Source organism: Theropithecus gelada, chromosome 12 (genome assembly GCF_003255815.1).
Source record: "Theropithecus gelada isolate Dixy chromosome 12, Tgel_1.0, whole genome shotgun sequence".
Lineage (NCBI taxonomy): Eukaryota > Metazoa > Chordata > Mammalia > Primates > Cercopithecidae > Theropithecus > Theropithecus gelada.
Genome location: NC_037680.1, coordinates 8,367,244 through 8,393,607, shown reverse-complemented (window position 1 = coordinate 8,393,607; position 26,364 = coordinate 8,367,244). Strand labels below are relative to the sequence as shown.

The 26,364-nt window shown below is 36.5% G+C and overlaps 1 protein-coding gene across 12 annotated transcripts in view; it reads left to right on the top strand.

The window, feature by feature from the left end:
- Positions 1-26,364, top strand: part of DPP10 (dipeptidyl peptidase like 10) — a 1,402,014-nt gene that overhangs the window by 1,289,031 nt on the left and 86,619 nt on the right. For all 12 annotated transcript variants that reach the window (XM_025405135.1, XM_025405131.1, XM_025405141.1 and 9 more), the window contains 3 exons: positions 11,561-11,715; positions 18,285-18,382; positions 25,363-25,486. In XM_025405135.1, coding sequence (XP_025260920.1) covers positions 11,561-11,715; positions 18,285-18,382; positions 25,363-25,486 — 377 coding nt within the window. The remainder of the gene's footprint in view (positions 1-11,560; positions 11,716-18,284; positions 18,383-25,362; positions 25,487-26,364) is intronic.

Here is a 26,364-nt window from a genome sequence, read left to right as displayed (position 1 = left end):
TTTATTACCTATGTTTCAGATGCTTCAGCTGATTTTGGCAAAATATGTCAAGATTGAAAGTAAATCTACTTTATTATAAATTATAAAACTATGACTCATTCAAAAAGTAAATTTTATTTCATGGGCAGTATTTGCAAATGTAATCTCTCTACCTCAGAATTGGTATTTTTAATTCTATCAGAAAAGTGAATAAGAAAAGTGAATAATTTAGACCAATTATTCATTCATTCATTCTGTCACTCAAATAATATCATTGAAGGCCTACTGTATTCCAGATAGGTGTCTAGGTGCTAAGATAAAAGGCGGAGCAAAAAGTACTGCTCTGATAGACCATATATTTATGTGAAATATTTTGTTAGGTGGAGCTAATTTATTAAGGAAGAGATGTGGTAACCCTTGAGATTTATATGTATATGTGTATATGTATATTTATATCTATAATAGATTTCTGTGTACATGCCAGCATCAAATAAGATTTTTAGAGGCTACAATTTATTGTGAAGAGCAGTGAGGGCTTCAGGAAAATATCAGCAATAAGTATGCTGTGAAAGTGTATATTAGAAAAAGAAATACACAGGTAAGGAGGGTTCATTGGTTGAGAGTGACAGAATCTAAATTTGGCTTTTCTATTTCAAAGAGATAAATTACTGGAGGGGACTGGGATGGCCCCCAGAATTTAATAAACAGGTGGAGAACACATTTAAAATCTGGTTAGTTCTGGCAATCTAGGTAGCAGGAGTTAATTGAAATGTGAAGACTAAGACATATCCTTTTTCTTCAAAGTATTATTGTTACTGTGTGACATCCTGACAGATGAAGAAACCATGTTAATGCAGTGTGGTAAGTAGTTGAATCTTAGTCAACACATAATTCTGTGGCAGAACAAAGGAATGATACCATTCTAGGGATTTGCAAGCATTTTTCTAAAGGAGAAACCCTGGCCAACCACAGTAGCTCAAGCCTGTAATCTCAGTGCTTTGGGAGGCCAAGGTGGGAGAATTATTCAAAGCCAGGAGTTCCATACCCACCTAGGCAACAAAGCAAGTTTCTCATTTCTACTAAATAATTTAAAAACTTAGCCAGATGTGGTGGCATGCACCTGTGTTCCCAGCTGAAGAGAGAGGATTGCTAATAAGAGAGGATTGCTTGACCTCCGGAGTTGAAAGCTGCAATGAGCTATGATCCAGGCCCCTGCACTCCAGCTTAGGCAACAGAGTGAGATCCTTACCTCTTAAAATGAGGGGGGGGGGGGGGGGAGAGAGAGAGAGAGAGAGAGAGAGAGAAGAGAGAGAGAGAGAGCATCTGAGTCAAGCCTGAACAATTAACAAGTGTTACGCATGAGAAGAAATAAGGAAGGAAAAATCTAAGCAGATGTAACAATTTGCAAAAACTCACAAGTGTGTCCCTAGGGAAGAGTCTCCTTGATATAATTGGGCCATAAAATTTGAGATAAAGGAAGATAGCAAGAACCAAGGGATAGTGACCTCTATCAATGATTTGGAATTTCAATTATTTTTCTACCATTTATTAGGAAAACTAATAGGACTTTTCAAGTAAGGGAGTGACAAGGTTGGATCTTCCATATGAATAGATTGTTTTTGCCACAGTGGGAACCTGGGGTCTAATGGTGGAAAGAGACAGTGAGCGTTTGTAAGGCTTCTTCTATGTTCTATGAAGAGATAATGAGCAATGGAACTAGGGTTAAAGCAGTAAAAACGAAGAAAGATTCTAAAACTGATGAGACAATGAAATATATATGTCTTAGTGGCTAAGGAGATGGGGTGAATGATAAGAAGTCAAGGATGATTCTGTGTCTTCTGGTTTGGGTCACTAGTAAGTAGTGGTGGCAGACATAGTGAGCAAACATTAACGAGGAGCATTGGGTTTCAGGGAACAGAAGACTAGTTTAGCAGCAATGTGGGCATTGACCCACGTACTGATGTGCGACCTTGATAAAAGGTGGTCTGTAACATCGATGAACTTTTCAGTTAACTGAGGGTATACTCAATGTAGATCATGCTTATTGCGCTGCTCCAACCCGAATTACGATGACTTGGGTCTCTGTCCTATTGAAAAGGCTTCATACAGGTTTATGGGCATTACATTTTTAAGGAAATTTTAAGGAGAGAAGTTAGAGACTGTTTTCTGACAAATATGGTAATTTTCCTAACTAAAGAATAAAAATCTATGTATTTGGTCTGAGAGTAAACTGTTTGTAGGGATTGTGGAGAGCAGAACAAATGGGTAATACAAACTTTTGTGATGATGCTGTAGGCCTGACACATTCCAAAGGGGAAAGGAAAAATTATAGTTTTTGCCATACTTTGGGCTCCTGTGTTGCAGATAACTAGGAAATGCTGTACGTGTATGTGATTTCATCAACACAATGTTTGTGTATCTAATCATTTACTCAGAAACCAAGACGTACCCAGTGCTGTGGCTCGTGCCAGCAATCCTAGCACTTTGAGGGGCTGAGGCGGGTGGATCAAATGAGGCAGGAGTTCAAGACCAGCCTGGGCAATATGGCAAAATCCTATCTCCACTAAAAATACAAAAAAAAGGCCGGGCATGGTGGCTCATGCCTGTAATCCCAGCACTTTGGGAGGCCAAGGCGGGCGGATCATGAGGTCAGGAGATCGAGACCATCTTGGCCAACATGGTGAAACCCTGTCTCTACTAAAAATATAAAAATTAGCTGGGCGTGGTGGCACATGCCTGTAATCCCAGCAACTTGGGAGGCTGAGGCAGGAAAATCACCTGAACCAGGGAGTCGAAGGTTACAGAGCCGAGATCATGTCACTGCACTCCAGCCTGGCGACAGAGTGAGAGTCTGTCTCAAAAAAAAAGAAAAAAAAAAAAAAAAATTAACTGCGTAGAGTGGTGGGGTGGCGCATGCCTGTGGTTCCCCGTACTCTGGAAGCTGAGGTGGGAGGATCACCTAAGCCAGGAAGTTGAGGCTGCAGTGAGTAAAGATCATGCCACTGCACTCCAGCCTGGGTAGCAGAAGTGAGACCATGTCTCCAAAGAAAAAATTTAAAAAAGAAACCAAGACTCAGAGAGGATCTGTGATTTAGACATGGCCTCAGAGCTAATGAGTGGGAGAGCCAGCATTTGAATGTGTCTTTTGTTTCTAAAGCCAGGACTTAGTCACTAGTCTACTCTATTTGTTATAGGGGGATGTCCTTCACTGTTCCCCAAGACACAGCACACATTTTGGGACCTAAATTGTCAGATTTCAGTGATCTGTTTCCTCAGCCAAAGATTCATCTGACTGTCCATGAACTTACCCCAATCCTCACTGCATTTCCAGGAGAAGGAACCCTACCCATGACATCAATGTTAAGGTTTGGCAGAGGGATGTAAGCTATTCAGATATTATTGATTTTCCCTCACTATTTTGACTGCTATCTCCAAGCTCTGCTTCAAGAGTTCTACGTGCACCTTACCCTCCCACTATCACTTTGCTTGTGGAATGTGCCAGGAGCTCCCAGGCTCCAGACCGATTTTTCCCCTTTAATGCACTCACTGAAACACAGTGATATTGCCTGGGGAATGCATGTAATTTGAACATTATGTGTGTGATACTCTGTAGTGGAGATTTCCTTCTTATTACTTTGCAGGAGTCAATTACAATCTACATTAGCATGTATGGGAGACATAGAAAGTAACATGTAACATCTCCACTTTTTTAAAATTGAAATTTACCTTTTGTAAATGTCATTTAAAAAAGATGAGAGAGTCACATAAAAGACAAGAAAATGTTTTTACAGTAACCTTTAAGGGCATGTCTTAATCTTTTAAGACCAGGCCAATCTGTAAGAGTGGCTGCTGCTCCCAACTAGTCACTAAATAGTGTCCTTAAAGGTGTCAGTTTTGAGAATCTTTGTCTCTATTTCTAGTATTGTTTAGTTCCTAAAGAAAGTAAAGCAATATCAGATATAATACATTTTAAACAGTGAAATCAGAAAAATAAGAAAATGCTCAAAACAGAAGGGATTGTGGAGAGCAGAACAAACAGGTAATACAAACTTTTGTGATGATGCTGTGGATCTGACACATTCCAAAGAGGAAAGGAAAAATTATGGTTTTTGCCATACTTTGGGCTTCTATATTGCAGATAACTAGGAAATGCTGCACGTGTATGTGATTTAATCATCACGATGTTTGTGTATCTAATCATTTACTAAGAAACCAAGATGTGCCCAGTGCTGAGGCTCATGCCAGCAATCTTAGCACTTTGAGGGGCCAAGGTGGGTGCTTCACTTCAGCCCAGGAGTTCAAGACCAGCCTGGACAATATGGCAAAATCCTGTCTCTACTAAAAATACTAAAAATATTATTTAAAATATAATTTGCACAAAACACATATAATGTTATTCACATAAATTGCTGTATTTAACATAGCAAGTAATTAAATAAGATATCAGATCAAAGTTTTACTTTAAAAAATTTTTAAATGTTACTAAAAAGAAAGTTTACAGTTACCAACTTCACAGCTTTAAAAATTTCCATAAAGCATTTCATCTATTAAATAGGAAAAAAATGACTCTCACTTTCAATTATTTAAGCATATAGAATCATAGAATTAATATGCTTAAATGATTTACAAATATATTTTAGAACCTTGAATATTTAAGGGATTATTCCTTAAAATTTAATCCAACAACTGTGGAGCAAATATATCTGCCAGGCATTGTCTAAGAGCAATACAATGAGAAATACGGGTTTCCACGTCTCGGGTATTTCCAACTTAGTGCAGTGATAAACAATAAACAACTATTGTATTGGGAACCATTTGGAGCATAGTAAGTATACATATAAATATTATTTATTTCACATACTAAATAGCATTGTAAGTAGAACTAAGTCTGATTGGATGGAGGAATGTCAGGTGCTTCATAGAAGACGTGGTCCTTGTGTTGGTCTTCAAGAATAAGAATTAAAAAGTGAGGAAAAATTCACGAGATAAGCAACATTCTTACCAGCAGATTCTGATTGTTACACTTTTGTGTAGAAATAAAACAGGGCAAAATGCCTATTTTCACATTCATGTTTGTTTCACATTAATGTCTTTTGGCGACATGAAGTTGCATTCATTTCATCATTGATTCAACAAATATTTATTGAGCACTTACTCAGTGCCATCTATGGGGCTGCAGCATGGGAATCACAGGAAGACAGGGTTATCAAGAGTGCTGAGTCTCTAGAGGTCAAACAAGGAAAGGATTCCCAAGTTTTTGTTGGATTTGCTCATAGATCATTGATGGCCTTGACGGGAGTAATATCAGTTAATTGGTGGGGCCAAATCCAAGACTGCAGTGGATGGAGGTGTAAATGGGGAGTGAGAAGGTTATGAATACAGACTATTCTTTCAAGGAATTTGACAGTGAAATGCAGAAAATTAAAAAAAAAAAGAAATCAAACACAGGCCTGCAGAGCTGCAAGTAGCATCCTCAGGAAATCCTACTGGTCTAAACTGATAAACTAAAAATGGAAAGAATCAACTTGCTTTTTACAATAGCACATTAATCTAAACACAATGGTTGTATCTCAGTATTGTGGAAGTGCTTCGTGTTGTGGCTGTGTTTTTAAGTGTCTGTGATATAAAACCACATGTGCTGAAAACTCCATCTGCTCTGCAGTGAGATTTTCTAAATCAGAGTGATAAAAACGATGAAGAGCCAAACCTATACTAAATTGGAATGAAACACCATTTGTAAAAGTAAATTCTTTGTAATTAATATGATATAATTAACATAGGAAGTTTCAATCCGTGAGCAAATGTGCCCATTAGTTGCAATTAAAGAAGCTTGTGCCTTATCTAGGATGACTGTTGAGCAAATGCATATTAAAGATTCTTTTATTTACCTCCTTCCCATTCCAGGTAGCTTTATTTTTCCACCTGAAGAAAGTCACAAGGCTCTCTATATGATTGTTTCGCTACATTAGCATTTTTATGGGGAAGAACATTAATCATATGTGACTCTAAAATAAATGAGAGTAGGTGTTGCCTCGTTTCCCTTGAAAAGCATACTCAAATTTGGGTCAGGCTTACTCTTGGGAAGTACTGGACACACATACTTCAGCACCTATGACAGAACCTGTTTCTTCGAAATCTACAGTATTGATTTTAGCCAACAGGGTATCTTTGTACCTTCAAATCTCATAGAACTTAGAGTTTACAGTGGGGCCAGGCACGGTGGCTGACCCCCGTAATCCCAGCACTTTGGGAGGCCGAGGTGGGTGGATCAACTGAAGTCAGGAGTTCGAGATCAGCCTCGCCAACATGGTAAAACCCTGTCTCTAATAAAAATACAAAAATTAGCTGGGAGTAGTGGTGAGCACCTGTAGTCCCAGCTACTTGAGAGGCCGAGGCAGGAAAATCACTTGAACCCTGGAGGCAGAGGTTGCAGTGAGCCAATATCATGCCACTGCACTCTAACCTGGGTAACACAGTGAGACTCCATCTTTAAAAAAAAAAAAACTTGGAGTTTACACTCAATTTGGCCCTTGGCATGCATGTATATACATACAAACATATATGTATATTTTTTCCTCAATGTGTCATGTGTATAACTCATGTCTCCTTAACAAAATTGTAAGTTAGTTGTATAAATCAGTGTCAATATCACAACTGAAGAAAGGTGGCACATTTAAAAGGGAGTAATTCAAGGAGGTTTAAGCTATGAAGGGGCCCCTTATCATGAACAAGGTAAATGCCACAAAGCATGGCTTGTAATGGTTTAGCCATTAGCAGTCAAAGGGGGAAGGGGACACAGCAGTCACCTGAAACTAGGAGAGAATGCTGTAAATGTTTTGCAGAAATAGAAGCAGTGGCTTTTGGTTGGGCAAAGCCATACTCACATAATTTAGATGCATAGGAGATAAGAAAATAAATTCCATGCACTCACTTCCTCCCTTCATTTGATTTGCTGGGGTTTCACAGTGGTCATACCCAAGAAAAAGTCAAAGAACATAAGAACATTCTTGTTATTCAAATTAAAAGTTTGTGTCCCAGGAAAAGAAGCACATAACATCTTATCTGCTATTGCTTTATTGCAGGATGGTATTAGTCCTGTTATATATCTGGAATTTGTAAATAGAGCCGCCACTTGTATTTTTCATAGAACATTGTGGAGAAATGCCCCCATTAATAATAATTTTTTAAAAAGCTTATTATGTAATCTTAATTGGTAATTACAGTTGCCTTCTTCAAATGTTTATTTCTTTTACTTTTACTTTCTGTCAGCGTGCTAGAGAGGTTATTTAACAGGTAGGTCAGGTCAAAACTTCATTCCCGCCAAATCTTACTCCTTTCCATCCTTTTCTTTTTCTCTTTCTTTCTTTCTTTTTTTTTTTTTCTTTTTTTTTTTTTTTTTTGACAGAGTCTTGCTCTGTTGCTCAAGCTGGAGTGCAGTGGCACCATCTCAGCTCCCGGGTTCAAAGGATTCTCCTGCCTCAGCCACCTGAGTAACTGGGATTACAGGCACCTACCATGCCTGGGTAATTTTTGTGGGTTTTTTTTAAATTTTATTTTTTAGTAGAGATGCAGTTTCGTTATTTTGGCCAGGCGGTCTCGAACTCCTGACTTCAGGTGATCCGCCACCTTGGCCTCTCAAAGTGCTGTGATTATAGGCATGAGCCACTGCACCTGGCCCCATCCTTTTGTTAATTATGTTGTTACAATTTTGGTTTTCCATCAACCAGTACTATTGGGCAAAAATGTATTTGTGACTCTCCTGAGTTCCAAATGTATTTCTCTTTGCCCTCCTTTGCACAGCAAATATATTTTTATTTCTGGCAGATGAGGTCCATCATCAGACCCAGATTATTAACTGTGTTTTGTCTTTTTTTTGGGGGGAGGGGGTTGTATAACGAGCCCACAATGATGGGGATAAAATTTCAGTTTCCATTTCAGAGGAACAGAATTATGACTGTATTCCTGGTGGATACCCTCCTCCTTTAGGCGATGGACTTCTAAATTCACCAACTTCAATATTATGAAAATGAGAAGCAAATTGTGTTCTGTGGGTTATTGGTGTGGTAATAAAAGATAACACTACTACTTCCACCCCTTAGTGCCTTGATCTGTACCTCATGGCTATACAGGTGGGACACACTGCGTGTTAAAGGATGACATCCTGGCTTCAAGGTTATTGCTAAACAAATAGTGCCAAAACTGAAGTAGAGTGGACTATTTTACTCCTCTATCAACCCAGGTACATATAGCTAGTGGGGAACATGATGAAATTAGTAAATACCACCACTGAGCCCATAGTGCTTTTGTGCCACAAAATATTTCCTTTTTTGAGATAATGTAATGTAGATTATTATGGTAACAGATAAATGTTCCTGTAAAGAGTAGTGCTGAACAGATCCGTTGGCAGCAAAAGCAAATCCACACCCAGAATATATGTGTATCTCTGTGATGACAAAATGCTACACTGTCTTGATGGAAAGGTTTTCATATAACTCATGTGCCTTCCTCATTACATTATCTCAAAAAAGGAAATATTTTGTGGCAGAAAATTCACGTGTCATCAGCTCTTCCCCTGAGAAATGATACTATGTCAGAGTCTCAGTGGTGGCCACTACCACTGGCAGGTAATAGTGGGAGCCGGAGGCTGATGGACATGTACTTCGCAGTCATCTTCTCCTGAATTTTTCCCCTTTCTAGTAAGTCGATTCACTTGTTTTTCCTAAACCTCCTTGTCACTAGTTTTCTAATTTTACTTTTTACCACATCCCTGATGAGTGGACCCTTATTAGTTATTGTGCCTGAGTCAGGACGTTTCCATGCCCGAAACTAAGTCTCCTTCCACGAAAAGTGGACAACTAAGTATTCCCTTCAAAATCTTACCAACTGGGAAGATTTCTGTTTATTATTGTCTTTCAGTGCCACTCCTGAGTCAGATTCTAATACAGAGCCTACCCAATTCCAGCTTGTTGTTGTACATCATGCAGACCTGCCATAAACCAGGACTGCGTTTATTTCTCCCTTGCCAACTCGTGTTAGAAAACATGCCTTGTGGCACAGATGTGAGATGAGGAGAGGGGATGAAGCAGAGAACGCAATACAATGGGCAGTCACATTTGTTTTCTGGCTCAATTTCACTGTTATTTTTTAGTGGAATGGTGTGTGTGTGTTCTATTCTATGGTCAGTGGATCAGATAACATTTCATGATGGGCAGTTTTGGTTGCATACTCACTTGGTATCCTATGGTGAGGATAAATGTTTCTGCTGGAGCCCTGGAAAGAGCTGCTCTTGAAATAGATAATATTTTTCAATACAAGCGACAATGGTCTTTTTTCAAATCTTGTAGTGCCTGTCCTATGATTGTCATATGGAGCATCCCAGAGGCTCCACACAGCATCTCTATTTGCCATGGGCACTGACATTGCCATCGGATCTGCTGGAGTCACAAAGTTCTGGACATAGAGAAGGTTGCAACATGGCCTAGATCAGTTGCAGGGCCCCCTGGTACACGGATTCTACTCAGAACGAGCAGCTTTACAGCTTGTCTGGGATACAGAACAGAGAACATATGTCAATGCAGCTTATGTTGTTTTCAAAGTCCAAAGAATTCAATTCCTGTTTACTTTTGCATAAGTACAATCAACAATTTTTCTCTCACTTTAGAAGAGATAGCCCAGTGTATCCCAAACCACTAGATTTCTAGAAACATCCCCAGTGTTGCACACTTTTAAATTTTAAATAAATTTGTCTCCCATTCTCTACCTCTATGCAGAGGAGGTCTTGTTCCCTAGGATAGAGGTTGCCTCTGTCAGGAAGAAGATTTGTCAGAATTTTGATGTTCAGTGTCTTCAGCCATAAAATTAACCACATACAGCAGCACTCAACCATAATGTGTTGTTTATAAGATTGTCCCAGAAATCGTAACTATACTGTATACTTTTGTCCAAACATTCTTATCCTGTGTGTTGGGGTCCCCATCCACCTTTATGAATATCTTTGGCTTACTTTAAAAGAACAAATGGAGTTGAGCCTCTAATATGTATTGCAGCCCTGCAACCGTTCCTATGTTATCTTGGACTGTAGCCATAGTTTTCCTGCAACGACAGAAGAGATGGACTCTTCCAAAGATACCATCATGACCTTTTGTTCTGCATGGGTATTCCTAATTTCACAATCATGGTTTCAAGTTCTCTTTTTTCCTGTGTACTATCTCTGGGGTGTCAGAAGAACCATGGAAACTTATTTCCTAATCTTTACAATCACCATTGTTGTAGCAAGTAAGTGCTAGAACACTTACTTGCTAAAACTAGAGATGTTGTGTGAAGCCTTTGCCACTCTCCATATGACAATCATAGGACAGGCATTACAAGATTTGAAAAAAGACCATTGTCACTTGTATTGAAAAACATTATCTATTTCAACAAGCACTTGCTCTCCCAATGCCATTTCCCTCTACCTGTATTTTATTCCATGTCACCACTACTGATGATTGATTACTCACAATTCCATCTCTTGCTATGGATTGTCTGTGCTCCAATTCCCACCTGAGAAAGTGATAAATTCCATTTATACATATAGATAGAGAGGTGACAAACGTAGTCTCAAAATCTAATTTTGAGGGCCTCTTCTGAGTCTGCTGCTGGTATTAACTTCTGTATCTGTCAGAGTCCCAAGTGTTGGCACATTCAACAAGATACTTTAAAGATAATTTATTTACAAAGCGAACATTTTATTATCTTTTTATTTACAAGGAGAGCATTTGTTAAGGTTAAGGGGTAGGAAAACCACAAAGGAAAGTGATGTAAACTAAGCTAGTAGCAGCCAAATTGTTACCACTCCTATGACCATGAAGATAAGCCATTACCAGACACAGAAGGAGAAATTTGTGTAGACGTGGCTGCAGTGACACAAGTGGTGACATCATTTAAAGTTGACAGCCAGCCTGAGGTAACATTGTAGGATAGAGCCAAGAGAATAAATAACCTGACTTTACTCTCCTCTTTCTAATCTCCTGCTATTGGGAAGCCAGAGGACATAGGGGCCCTTCTGATGTCATTCATATAGGTTAGCTCTCTGGACCAGAAAGTGGGAATCAAAAAAGTGGATAGTGGATCTTGAATTAAATGAAAGATACCTAGTATACTTCTTATTCTGTTTTCCTAGAGCTTAAAATAGTTTGATCCATCTAGTGGGCCCTCAATTTGGTTGATGATGCTAGAATGCAAATATGATTGCATGCAAATATGAATGATTCATGACATGGATATGGTTTTAGGCCACATCTCACTCTTCAATCACTGTTCTCATTCTGATTACTCCAGTAGTGCTTTCATCTGTTCTGTCTACATTACTGAAAATCCATGAAATCCTGACTTCATTGCTTAATTGTTTCCTTCCTCTACAGTTGCTATTCCTGGAATTAAAAGGGTAACTCAGAATTGGAGAATTCTCAGAGAAGTTAATAAAATTCAATACACAGTCTAGAAAATGTAGGTGTATAATGGAGATTTCAAGGACAGATGTTTGTGGGTCACTGAGCCCACATCTCTACAGTTGGTCTCAAATAACACTCATTTATTCTAGAGGAACTCCTGCATTCTCACATCGCCCACTGGTGGTCACCAGATGGAGAAAGACTTGCCTTCCTGATGATAAATGACTCCTTGGTACCCACCATGGTTATCCCTCGGTTTACTGGAGCATTGTATCCCAAAGGAAAGCAGTATCCGTATCCTAAGGTAAGTAACGTGAAAGTGCTATTTTGTTCCTTCTCTCTCTGCACTAGTGACTTGACAGATGGTATTCTTGGTTCTTGAACAAGCTGTCTTTGGAGGAAAACAGAAGTTTTCCATACTTGTCAGACTCGTCACTTTCGAGCTCCCAATAGTCTATACACAGTGAAAGAGGTAGAGATTATTTGAAAGTGTATGGACTTTCACTTTTGCTGCATTTCTTTCCTGTTGATGCTTACTTTTATTTTTTCACATCTTACAGTTGAAAGTGGGGAGAAAAGTGATTGGGAGTGTACTGATGCCAGGGCAATGTTTTCTCCAAGGCATACCCCATAATAGTTGTTACAAGGAAGGGGAAAGTGCCATGGTCAAATACATTAGAACATCTTTAAAAAAACATCTTTAAAAAAAATCTAGCCTCTTTCAGATGATTTCTTAGAGCACGTAATGTACTGTATGTTAATGTATATTATAAATCTTCTATAAAAAATAGACTACACATAAAGAATCTCCAGTATGAGATAGATTTAAGCATAAAGAATCTCAATAAAGAAAAGACCAAGCATGAAAAATCACCCATAAAGAATAGACTAAGCATAAAGCATTTATTAGTATTAGTATTAATATCGGCATTACCTTGGCAAAGCATACTCTAGAACACACTATATAAAATGCTGGTTGGAGTCATAACCATGGGTAGATAAGATAGATAGAATTTTTTATCAGATGAAGCAAATATGGCAATATGTTCCAGACAACAAAAGTATTTTCAAGTGTTGGGCAAGGCCTCTATAAGAAGGTTGTAAAAACATCTGGATTGTACTGTTTTTTCCTCTGTATGCCATCTTTAATTACTTGAGATCTCTTTTAAACCTGTATTTTTCCCAATGTTTATATAACGAAGAAGAAAGCTCATGAGGAAGGCTCCCAATACATTAATCATGTAAAGATGTCTTACAGGAAATAAGAGAGGATGTTGATCTCATTTAGAAGTCATTTTTACGCCATTTCTTTAGTGAGTTGTACTTTGTTTTTTCAAGCACAATAGGTTTTCTACCTTTTAATTCATGCACTACATTAGTTGGACAAACTACAGGGCAGACTCCCATCACCCTCATTACTCTAGCCCTGTCAGGGTGGGGGTGAGGTAATTCACACTTTCCTTCTGTTCACACCATCCACCACATTCATTTTATCCAAGGGCAAAAAAAGGAGACTTGAATATGGAGGATCAGAAATAAGATGAGCATTTTCCTCAGTGAGATTTTACTGCCATTCTTTCTCATCCATCTTCCTTCCACAGGTTGTAGTATTAAATGCAAGATTATGAAGAATATGAATCCATGATTTTAAAATGTTATTTTTAGGGTCTTCTCTGGACATAGATTAGAAGGCAGATATACTCAGTGCTTTTTAGGATAACATAACGATTTAACTTCACAAAAAAATAATACTCACTAAGAGATTTTTATTATACTCAAAGAAAAGAACTTCTGCTTTCTCCAGTTATAGATTTAGCTTTTTTTTGTTTTTTTTTTTGGCATGACAGTTTGGGCCTATACAGCATACCAGCATTATTTTTTCCCCCCAGAGAAAACCTGAAAAGTTGCCCCAAATGTATTAATTCTCACATTTTTGATTTATGATAATAAATGTTCACCTGGCAATTTAAATGTGAAATGGTGAACCAGTGACATACTGTGAAACACACATTCAACTGTTCAGCGCACGGCACAAAGGAATAAAATAATATCCAGCTCCTCAGTGCACTGCACAAAAGGAACACAGTCACATCTGACTGCTCGATGCACTGCACAAAAGGAACACAGTCACATCTGACTGCTCGATGCACTGCACAAAGAAAATTCAGTCAGTTCTGTGGAAGGGACAACTGTTTGTAACTGATTTCCCAAAAGAAATGGGATTTTTTTTTTATTCACATAGAAAAAACATATGCATTAGCTGTATGCTCAAATTGCCTTCTTAGTTCTAAACTCATGGTGCTTGAACTTGGCCATACCTAGGCCTCATAATTTTGACTAGATTGAGACAAACACATGAGCCAATGGAAGCATTTGAGGAAGTTAAATTATGTCAGCAATAATTCAGAAGATACTGGATATGAACCTAGATACTTTATTATTTGATAATTTCTTCTAATAAATTAATATTGGTTGATAGTAAAGATAGGCATAACATAATAATGTTTGTTTATTAATTGTAGAAATCACATACGCTAGTGATAAACTTTATGTTTTCAGGGAGCTTTTCCACTTGTTTGTTTTTTTCTCATTTGGTCTTTATCACAATTGTCTCTATTTCATAAATAAGCAAATAGATTCTAAAAGACTTAATGCTTTTATACAAGTCACAGTTGTTTTAAGAACAAAGAAAAAACTCAAATCTATTGATTTCATCCCTCTCTATAAAACTACCACAGGTCAACAGTTTGATTTCTAAAAACACAGCTGGAATCCAAACATCTCCTTGTCAAGTTAACACATATATATGGAGCTCTATTTGCTCCATTTACTCCTAATGACTTAGCTACATATGGGTACCATTCTTAGCCTCACACCTGACATTTTATATGTATGCAAATAATATATATAACTATATATGATAACCACTGTTAATATTCATTACCTGTCATTTTATATATATGCAAATAATATATATAACTGTATATGATAACTACCATTAATATTTATTAGAAATAAGAAAGCATTTCTAGTTCTCAGGTGATTTTTAGTAGGAAGACCTGCTCACCTACCCAGGTACTTAAGACAATAGGACTCTAAGAAAATAATCTGTTTTGGTTCTTGTTCTTAAAACAAATTTTAGTATCATTTTGGGTATGTTACTTCAATTTTCAGAATTTTTATTATCTACTCTGGTTTCAAAAATTTTTTGTTAGTTTTTACTGTAACAAAGGTATTGTTTCAATTCACTCTTATGCAATAAAAACTTTAAAAAAATACTACTTTGAAAATTGAAACAACACAGAGTTTATACTAAATTGTGCTTTAAATTAAACTAGATTAAAAGGAGTATAGCAAATACTTAATGTGGTCAGATTTACTAATGAAATACAGTAAACACATATATTTGTATTTTACTTAATTCAGCATCATTCAGAACTCATAAAATACCCTATCATTAGCAATTCAGCACAAAAGAGATGCACGGTTCTATCCCAGTAACCTCAGGTTAATCTTTTTAATTAAAACATTATCTTGTTTAATGACAATTTAGTTGTCAGCAAAATAAGGTTAATTGTTATTGAGGCTTGTGTTTCAGAATAATAGAGGGAAGAAATTTGTGGATTTGCAGTCTTCATGGCAAATGTAACTGTAAAAAGCAAATAGATGAAAACCCTCTAATCTGCAAACTCTTGAAATGATTCAAATATTAAAATGTACAAATGAACTTGTGATGTGTGCTTAATTTCAAAACTCCATGGACAGATACAAATCTGAGATTATAGAATGCTGGACTCTTGAATTTTGGAGGCAGCCTAACGCTTAGTTGAGATGTTCACATTTTGTCTGAAAACTGGCCACATATGTGCACAACTTCTACTTTGTGATAAGCTTATAGTGCTGCTGACATAAAGAAAACTGCCTTAAAGATGATAACTGATATGTCTTTAACAAAGTGTGCCATAAAACTGCATCATTGGTAAGAATTCACAGAAAGATTTAATTTAATTTCCCATTTGCTTCAATCAGTGTATCGAATGATAAAAAATAGAAGCACAGCTTTTCACTAACTAGAAGATTTAGTATCTTAACAATAATTATCATTTTAATTCAGTACCATATCCTATTTTAGGCACTTTATATAAATCTTTTTATTAGTCTATAAGATATTCTTATCTACAGACAGGAAAGCTTCAACTCAAAATTTCTGATTTGTGACATATTCTCAAAGAACAGTTTGTCTCACTTTGGACAAAATGAGACGAATAAAATGATACTTGAGAATCTTTAGCATGTGCTCATAGCCATGCCAACTAAATAAAAGCGTCAACACTTGGACTCAGGTTTCACTGACTTACGTATTAAGCTAAGCCCATTCTCAAAATGTGGTCCTTGATATCATAGGGTATCAGCTTCATGCTGGAGGTGGACTGGCTTCAGCAATCAGTATCTTAACAAGCCCCTCAGGAGCTCTGAATGATCGTAATGCTGGCTAACTTTTGACCACCACTGAACTGTTATATAGACAGATAAATAGATAAGGATACAGATAAAGATAAGTATTTTATTAGAATTTGCACACTGATTATCTGGCAATTTTGTTGAAACAAATTTATAGGCCCACACTGAGAGATTCTAATTCCATGTCTGAATATAGGTTTCAGGTGGGGTCCATGAATGCATTGCTAAGCTTCCAGGAGATGCTGATTGATGCTACAGTCCAAGAACAGCACTTTGAATGGCACTGCTATACTGTGTCAGGCTCTGAAGTGTAACATACCTGATCCAGCTAGATAAATAGTAGGCTAAAAATTAAATAGATAAGGCCATTATTTTCAGGGAGAAACATGACAACTAATTTAAAACAAGAATGATGTGAAAGGGAGCTCCTAAGAGTCACAGAAGGCTAAACTGCCCCAAAAATGTGCCCAGGCACTGTCGGGCTTGGGAACAATGAAAAGATTTGCAAATTCTGAGACCAGAGCCTTTGGTGGGTGGCAGGCTCATAGCTTACCTTCCAGGGAGCCCTTTACTCTATGAACCAGTTTCATAGTCTCTCTTAATAGTTACCTCATTTCCGTAGTGGAAATCTTTCCTGACTTCCTTCTTTGGCTCAAAACTTCTGACCTGTGAATGATGCACTTCCACAGATGTGCTAGTCTCTTTGGATATCCTAACAAAACAACAGTTATTGAGGAACTCTTGCTGGCTATTGTTGGAATGTATTACGTTGATTCTGGTCCTGATTTAACTAAGGGTTTTGTCAATGCCAATTCCTTAAACATGGATCTTCGACATGTTTAAATCTGTTTTATCATTCCCTTTAAGTTTTTAGCAGATTTTTAAATTAAACTCACATTTAATTTCCTTTTTCTTTTCTATATATATATATATATATATATATTTTTTTTTTTTTGAGACGGAGTCTCGCTCAGTCTCCCAGGCTGGAGTGCAGTGGCCGGATCTCAGCTCACTGCAAGCTCCGCCTCCCGAGTTTACTCCATTCTCCTGCCTCAGCCTCCGGAGTAGCTGGGACTACAGGCACCCACCACCACGCCCGGCTAGTTTTTTGTATTTTTTTAGTAGACACGGGGTTTCTCCGTGTTAGCCAGGATGGTCTCGATCTCCCGACCTCGTGATCCACCCGTCTCGGCCTCCCAAAGTGCTGGGATTACAGGGTTGAGCCACAGCACCCGGCTCTTTTCTATATATTTCATGTAGACTTCTTTAAGTATCAGCCACATCATAAAGATAATGGCATATTGTTTAGAAACATATTGAGCCACAAGTAATCAAGCAATTTGGTACATCATTGATGTGATTATTCATTCATTCATTCAAACTGCTTGAGATATGTTGATGAAAGTTCTCATTCCTGCCACTTACTCACAGTGTATTTGGCAAAACTTTGAAGGCCATTGTGTTGGAATGAACAGAAAGCACAATATTTGCATTGTAGTTAAGAACATCCTGGGTTTAAATACGAACTTTCTTAGTTTTAGGTATTTGACCTTGCACAGTTTGCTTAGATTCTCCACTGTGACCAAGAAAATGTTTATATCTTACGACTGTAGTAGGGACATTTAATTTAATAATTTGTGCAATACCTTTAGTGTCTACTATGTGCCAGAAGCATACCAACTACTATGCCTGCTAGTTATTATTTATTTAAGTGTTGACTCACTAAACTTAAATTACATTATCCTTGCTATCCTTGCCTTTCTGTTCCTCATACCAGGTACTCAGAGAGGGCAGTCTGCCCATGGCCCACCTTCCAAGGGTTGTCAATTATGCAAATAAGTCACTCCTTGTAGGAGTTAGTAATGTTTAAAAGAAAAGTCTGGGAGATTAATGTGATAGCCTACATTAGGCTTTTGGAATTTTAAGCATGGGGCACCTGGTTTGATAGGCTTCCTTCTTTCTTTCCTTTCTTTTTGTCTTCATTTCTCCTTTTTTTTTTTTTTTTTTTTTTGATTAGTCGAACCTTCTTCCCATCACAGTGCATATCCTCTAATGTGAGTAGCTATTTGATCTACTAGGTTTTTGTTGTTGTTGTTTTGTTTTTGTTTTTGTACAGCCAGCCCTTCTGGTGCCATTTTAGGGAAAGAACACAGTAGCGCTGCCTAATGAGTGAAGTCATCACAATTTCCTATCACCTTTAATTGTCTGACAAAAATGCTTGAGAAGCAGCAATCTTCAAAAACAATTCAAAGCAATCATGTTGTCGAATTTAAAATCATTTCTACTTCAGAGAAATTAAATTTTTTTTCTCTTCTAACACAAAACAGTAAATGAATCAAAAATCCTCTTCTTTTTTGCTCAATATATTCTAATGCTTAATATACTTGCAATACAACTTTCATTTTCTCAAAGGCAGGTCAAGTGAACCCAACAATAAAATTATATGTTGTAAACCTGTATGGACCAACTCACACTTTGGAACTCATGCCACCTGACAGCTTTAAATCAAGGTATGCAATTTCAATTTCACTTTTATGGGGAAATAGATATTTTCACTCCAATTATCGTTTTGCTGCAATTTAGAGAGAGATGTGATCAGCTCAACAAATCCACTTGAAAATAGAGCTGAAGTTGCCTACATTAGTGAGGAATGAAGTCATTCTCGGTGTCTGGCTGTTCCCAAGAAGCATTTAGCTCCAAGGTGATTATGAGCACCACACAATGACTGAAGAGCCTGATACTGAGAATTAGGCCTTTTGCTGGAGATGTGACAGAGATGGGAACAAAGGATCATTTTCCACTGTATTTTCTTCAAGAACATAGTTGCTCCACATGCTTTTTTGAAGGTGTTCATTAAAAGTGTATAATCTCTCTGGAATTTGTGAGTTTTTCCAACTTTCTCCCCAGAGTTTTCCAAAGATTTTCAAGCTTTCTTCTCCAGACAGAGATATTTAATATTTTTTTTCAAAATATCCTATGTATGAAGTATTTATATTTAAGAAACTTGATCAGGGAGAAAATAAACACATTTTATTGGGTCGGAGGCATAATTTTAGTATTAGCAAAATGTTCAGTAGTGAACAACTAATTAAACAATCATGTGTATTTTGAAATCCAGCATGGTTTCAGACTTCAAAAGTGATTCTTTCAAATACTAGAGTCCTTTGGAATTTTTTACAACCCTAGAGATGGGATAGGCAGCTGATTTAGAAAAATGTTTTCACATTATATTGAATGATGTAGGGCTAAGTTCAAAGTTTATTTGATGATATCAATAATCAGTTAGGGTGATTGGTTCCAACAGAAATTTCATTCAATTGTTGTTTCATTGACATTATTTAGAAAAAATTTCATCCCAGTTGGTCATTTTCACAGAGAGTGCAGCCTGATGTGTGTGGAAATTTTACCTACTTGAAAAGGTAATAAAGGTTTATGGAATGCTTACTCCGGAAGACCTTCATTAACTACCTAATACAAATGTCTCCTTCTACTGATGGAAAAGATAAATCCCAGTGAGAGTAAATGATTGAGATAGAGGCTCAGGACTAATTGATAAGAAAAGTAGAAAATGAAGTAAGGCCTCTTTCGTCAAGTTGCAGAGCATTTCATCCAGATCGGATGGAAGACCTTAAAGATAGGCCTGAATTGACATATAATGTAATAAACCTGACCAAATCAAATAGTAACATTTATTTCTGAGCTTGATCTAGCAGCCTTGAATGGTTACCTTACAAATGAAGCAATGATAGATACTATTGACATTTTATCTGGTCCTTAACTCTTATGTTTTTCTCTGGTTTGTTTAATGCTACAGAATAACAAGAAAGGGAAATAGACTAGGTGACTAGTTTGAGTCACCATTTCATTTATCTCATTGGATAAATCACTATACTTCTCTCAGGGCTGAATCTCCTTGTCTTTTTTTTTGGGGCGGGGGGGAGATGGAGTCTTGCTGTCACCCAGGCTGAAGTGCAGTGGCACAATCTCAGCTCACTGCAATCTCTGCCTCCCAGGTTCAAGCAATTCTACTGCCTCAGCTTCCCAAGTAGCTGAGACTACAGGTGTGTGCCACCACTCCTGGCTAATGTTTTGAATTTTTAGTAGAGATTGGGTTTCAACGTGTTAGCCAGGATGGTCTCGATCTCTTGAACTCGTGATGTGCCCGCCTCGGCCTCCCAAAATGCTGGGATTACAGGCGTGAGCCACCGTGACAGGCCCCACTTGTCTTGAAATAATAATTTCTAATTTTTTTCCTTTCAAAAAAATTTTTGCAATGGGAATCAATTTTACAATATCCATGTTTCTTGAAAGGAGCTCTTGATTCCTGACCTTTTTTTTTTAACCTATTTGTATAAATATAAATATATATAAATTATTATTAACATACTTTCTTCATGTCCTATTAAGTTCATCAAATGTCCTCTCTTCTTTTTGATGTTTGTGTTGTGTTCATAGCGTAGCTACCTGTATAATTTGAAATATTGCCTAAACTCTCAATAGCAGAATATTTAAATAATTAATTCTTTTTATAATAATTTGCATGTTTATGGGTTTTTTGTATGTTACTTAAGCATCTGGTATATTTTTATAATCTTTAGGTTATCCGTGAGTTGGCAGTCAATAAGTGAATCATATTCCGTTTCTCAGTACAGTTACAAACTATCATTTTTTCCTTTTCAGTTTCCTTTTCAGTACGTTTTTTCCCACCACCTAAACCGCAGATACAATCATCTCATAGCTTTCATCTCTTAATAAAATCACCACAATGACTACAATAATAATATAAGGAGGAATAATAGTAAGATCAATATAGAAAGTTTTTTACATGATTTGCACTACCTTATAAACTGAATTCTCTGACCTCTGCACTGGAGAACAACATTTTTTGTTGTTTGAATTGAAGATCTTAGGTTCTTTTTTTAGTCTGTTTGATTGTTTATTTGGATGATTGGTTTACTTATTTATAATAACTAGTGTTTATCCCTATAATAGAAAAAGTTCCCCAAGCTAGTATCATTATCATTGTCCCTTCAACCCAATACTTATACTCATCAAAGACTGTAAAATACATTTTAATTAATTTATATGATTTAAAAAGAAATTAAAAGGGTAAGATAATCTATAGTAATGCATAATTTCTTCCCCTAATTATTTTCCTCATATTCTCTTCAATTGTTTTATTTATTTGTTTATTTATATCGGATTCAGCTGAAGTCATTTCACCAGTGTAGACAATGAGTGCAACTTTTCTTCAATAGTAATTCAGTTCAGACTCATCTCATCACCATTCAGTTTATCTTTATCTGAATCACAGTCTGTATTGATTCTGAAAAGAATGTAACATGGTAGAAACTAAGATAATGCCCCTTCTTGAATATCCCCAGAACCAGTGGGAGTCAGATGGGCTGTCTCATCTTGGAAGGGAGAAACATTTTGCCAAATTGTTGTACTGTTCACTTAGGTATTGCAATCACTCAATACCTTTATTAGAAAATTTAAGTGTGAATTTTAAAATATATATTTACTTTCCAGGGAAATTTTATCTTATGATAATGAATCATGAAGATTTTCCACAGATTGGATAAGTCACATTAATTTGGAGAAGTGATACATAGTCATTTGTGTAGACCTCTCTAGTCTGAAAAGTAAAAGTAATGATTCGTCCTTGGTTTCTTCTCACTCTATGTCTTTAACGTTATTTTACTTATTAGAAACCTTTCTGTAGTCACCTATCTTTTGTGACCCATTGTTCTCAACCTGCATCACTGATTTAACATGGTCATTCTGCCCCTGTCACTCTGGGCTTGACACTGTCATGCTTTCTCTCCCTATTTCTTTAAGTATATCTAGCCTACATCTCTCAGTCTTCCAAGGAATATCTGTGCCTTCCAAGAAAATCTAATTAATAAATTAACCCATGTTCATGGAAGTGTCCTGAATAACCCTTCTTACAAGTAATGCATAGTTATTAACAGAGGTCTTTGGAGAACACTAGCTATAATTTGGTCATGAATACCATCACAATATACTTACGGGAAGACATCACAGATTATCGAGAAGAGAATGAGCTCAAAGTAACTACATTGCACGAATATTTTGGTGTAAACACAGAGCAATGATTGGACAGGAAGGCCGTGAAAACACGGAGTAACTGCTAACATACCTGTCTGCAGGTGATGCTGGGGCCTCCATTCCACATAACCTTGTGGACAATTAGATCTTCTGTGCCAGACCACCCAGCTGATAGAAAGTCTCTGTTGACTTGAGTGCAATCCCTCTAACTAGCTTGTCTCTGTCTCTGTGGCTCAAGAGGACCAGATCCTCGAGGACTTCCTGGGTAATCCAGAGCCATGGAGACTAGGAACAAGCAGGAAACCCAGTTATAAGAAAGGGACACTTCTGCTGGCCACTGGTCGTGGAACACCAGATCTAATGTGTTCATGAGATGGAGTTCCAGGAGGACAGCTACATCTGCAGCAGGCAGGCCAAGGAGTGTGGCATTTCCAGGTAAGGGTGCTTCCCTACTCCCTCATTCAGAGACAGCCTGAATACTTGTGAGTAAGCATGATCAGTCAATATGAATCACAGGGAGATGTACACCTAGGCTCCTGGGGCAAGGAAAGAAAGGACATAGGAAGTGATTTAGTGAATAGATACATCTTTCCTCCCGGCCTATGTGTCAAGCTCCACTTGAGCTTCCATTTTGGCTATCTCCAACACCTTAACATAGAAATTTCAGTGGTTTGAAATGGCCGTTTGTTTGACTTTACAAATGAAAATTTGTGGAAAGCCTTCATTCTTCAGATTGTGTTTACCATGTGCAAGGTCATTCTTGGGTATAAGCAAGGATTATAATGAGGTATCTCACATCAGATTATGCTTTGCTTATGACCATAAGGCACATTATGTAAAAACAAACACAATAATCACAATATTTAATCAAAAAGAAATATAAGTGTATTGCTGTAAATTAATGATTTTCAACTTAACAATTTACAACTAAGTTAGTGTTCCCTTAAAAATCAGTTATTCTCCACATTTGTACTGGTTGACTTTTTCATTCTTTTCCAAAGATTAAGTTTTGTTTTTTTAAGTCAAAATTTGGCATCTTAGCTAATCAATATATCTGTCATGCCTGTGAGGTGTTGCAAAGATGTTCTTGTAACATTTCATTTGAGACCAACTTTGAAAAGGAAAGCTCTCAAGATGAATAAATTGTTCTGTTGTTGTTGGTATTTATTTTTAAAATTATCCCTGTTAGTTTGTTACCTCATATTGCACAAAATATAATATTATGGCAGGTAATTGAGACAAATTTCTGATTAGATTAGAAAATCAACTGTATATCAGTTCAATCTAAATTTTTACCAGAAAATATGACCTTCTTGATTTTGCAGTCTTTGGTTAGTTGTTTACAATATTCAAATTAATTTTTTACTTCAAATTTCTACAACATTTATATCAATTATTCAGCATTTCAGCACTTATTTTCTGATTATTTATAGTACTTACTCTCATTTTTCTATAAGCTAAATTCTCTAGAAAAATCTATTAAAGGTTAATACTTCATTTTCTACTTTTTAATATTCACATTGCTAAATATAATGGTGTATGCAAAATAATCAGCTTAAACGAAACACAGTGAAAGTGAACAGGACACTATTCTTTGCAGGATCACAAGGCCTATTGATATGGACAAAGATTATACCTAAGCCAGCTGCATATTTGATTCAATGTTGCCTTATTAACTCTTCTTAGGGCACTTCATGTTTTGATTTTACTGAGTTTAAAGGCAGTTTTCAAGCAGAGCTCAGCTAGTTGTGAAAGCTGCCAGATGTCTTGAAGAGATTGTTGAAAAAAATATGGCAGCCTTCCCTGTATGTCAAGTTATGCTTGCCCTTTTACTGACATCTTCACTTTGATAGGCTAACAAGTTTTCTAGAGGAAGCAGTAGCTACTCGGTAATGTTAGATATGTAGCATTCATGTAGTTGGATATCTATCCCAGATACCTCTAAAGACAAGCAATTTGTATCAAGACGTTATTTTTCTGTAGCTGATATTTTTTTAAGTCATATAAAACTAGGCTAATTAACTGTGGGTGGTTTTTGGGTTTTTTGTTTGTTTGTTTGTTTTTGAGACAGAGTCTTGTTCTGTTGCTCAGGCTGTAGGGCAGTGGCACGATCTCAGCTCACTGCAACCTCCGCCTCCCGGGTTCAAGTGATTCTCCTGCTTCAGCCTCCCGAGTAGCTGGGATTACAGGGGTGTGCCACAACACCCGGCTAATTTTTTGTATTTTTAATAGAGACGGGGTTTTACCATGTTAGTCAGCATGGTCTCGACCTGCTGACCTCATGATCCTCCCGCCTCAGCCTCCCAAAGTGCTGGGATTATAGGCATAAGCCACCGTGCCTAGCCAAATCTAGATTAATTAGTTTTAATACAGTGCATTGATGATACTTTCCGTGACACATGGGTGGCTGTTTCTTCCGAGATCAGATGATATCGGGCATGTTCACGGTGGTATGGCTATAGACTGGATGGCTATTTCTAAAGTAACTGATCTGTTCTGAAACTGGGCAAGTTTTTAGAAAAGTTTTTTGTAATTTTTATCATAAATGGATGAGTATTGATGATTGCATTTTGTTGCATGTGAGTTGGAAGCTTTGTGACATATTATATACACGTCCAAATGTATGTATTACAAAGGAAATATAAACTGTTTCCAATTACCAATTACCATGAGAACATAATTGGCCCCATGAATTATATCCTTATTATACCAAGAATTTAATAGACTCTCATGTTCTTTAATTTGATTCATTCCTTGTTTAAAAATGTTTCAAATAAATAAGATAATTAACAATATGGAAAAAAATATTATGTATAAAAATTGGGACTTATCCTTGGTCTACAACTGGCAAAGACCAAAACAAGCCATTCAAACCTTGGTAGCCAAAGTCCCCGTGTATAAAGTGAAATAACACAGAGGTTATGTAAAAGATAATTATTAAGCCAGGAATAATCTTTGCCATTTAACTGGAAAAGATTATTCTTGATGATTCACTGATTGTGATTTTAAAGAAAGAAATAACATAACTTTATAAATGTATACTTATTTTGCACATAAAGGCATACTAATCAATAGAAAATTTTTGTAAATGTCTAGCATGTGATTGTTTTGATTTTTCCAAGAAATACTTTTCTGGAAAATAATTCACTCTCAAATTTTTTCTCAAATTATCTGTATATTTGTATACATATGTATACATCCATGTGAATACATACATATGCATATATTTGTATTTATGTAAATTTTGAAAAGAGTAGATTTCTATTTATCTATGTATCCATCTATACTTAAATTAATATTAAGCAACATCCTTAGAGTAGTTCAGTTATTCTTATGTATAAAATGGCAAATGTATATTGTTGGTACTATATCAATGCCCTGGCTCTAAACATAAGTTTTAATTTTGTTTCCAAACTAGAGAATACTATATCACTATGGTTAAATGGGTAAGCAATACCAAGACTGTGGTAAGATGGTTAAACCGACCTCAGAATATCTCCATCCTCACGGTCTGTGAGACCACTACTGGTGCTTGTAGTAAAGTGAGTATAATTTACTTTTCTTTTATGCCTAAAATAAAGTAGCTTATGCGACTTTACAAAGGGGAATCAGAAAATGCTTTGTACAAAAATTTCAGTGTTTAACTTTTAAAACTAGTAGGAAAAGAATTATTCTATTGAGAATATATACTTTAATTTATAAAGCTTCCAAACTTTGAAGTGAACAATATTGATGACAAGCAGAAGAGAACAAACTGAGCTTTTAAAAACCAAATTAATTTTTATACAGCATGAAGTATAATCCAAGCCACGTTAGCTTCTTTCTCAGATATGGAATTTTTCTCCATATTTTGTCTTTTATTATCTTGAGAATATAAGAAGTTTCTTTCCTATCTTCTTTAAACATATTCCTTTTAATTTTTTCTGCAGTTCAGATAGATCTAATAAAATAACAGTGTTTCTGTCCCAAAATTAAGTAAAACAAGTAAAAATATTGGTTCATGAACCACTCTGTTTTGAAATCATGTTACATTTCAATTCCTAATATCAGTTTTTATAAACTCTGTAGTAAATTCAGTGTGTCATTTTTAAGATTCCTGGTAGAGAAAATATTGCAATAAGTTTAAATGGTTATGTGTATGGTATTTGGGTAAAGGATTTTTAGATTAACAACTGAATTTTCAAACTTCTGTTCTGGAAAAGATGTAGTAAATGTTACTTGACTAGCTTTTCTGTTGTAAACAACTGTAAAATTGTACAAAATATGCAAAACAGCTGTTTTCAGATATGGGACATTAGGAGGATCATGACCATAAATGCTGAAATCAAGTAAGTGCACAAAATCAACCTTGCTATGACTTTCTATTCACAACACTTTTGAGACCAAATGGCAAGGAGATGGAGCCCAAGCAGAGCAAAAA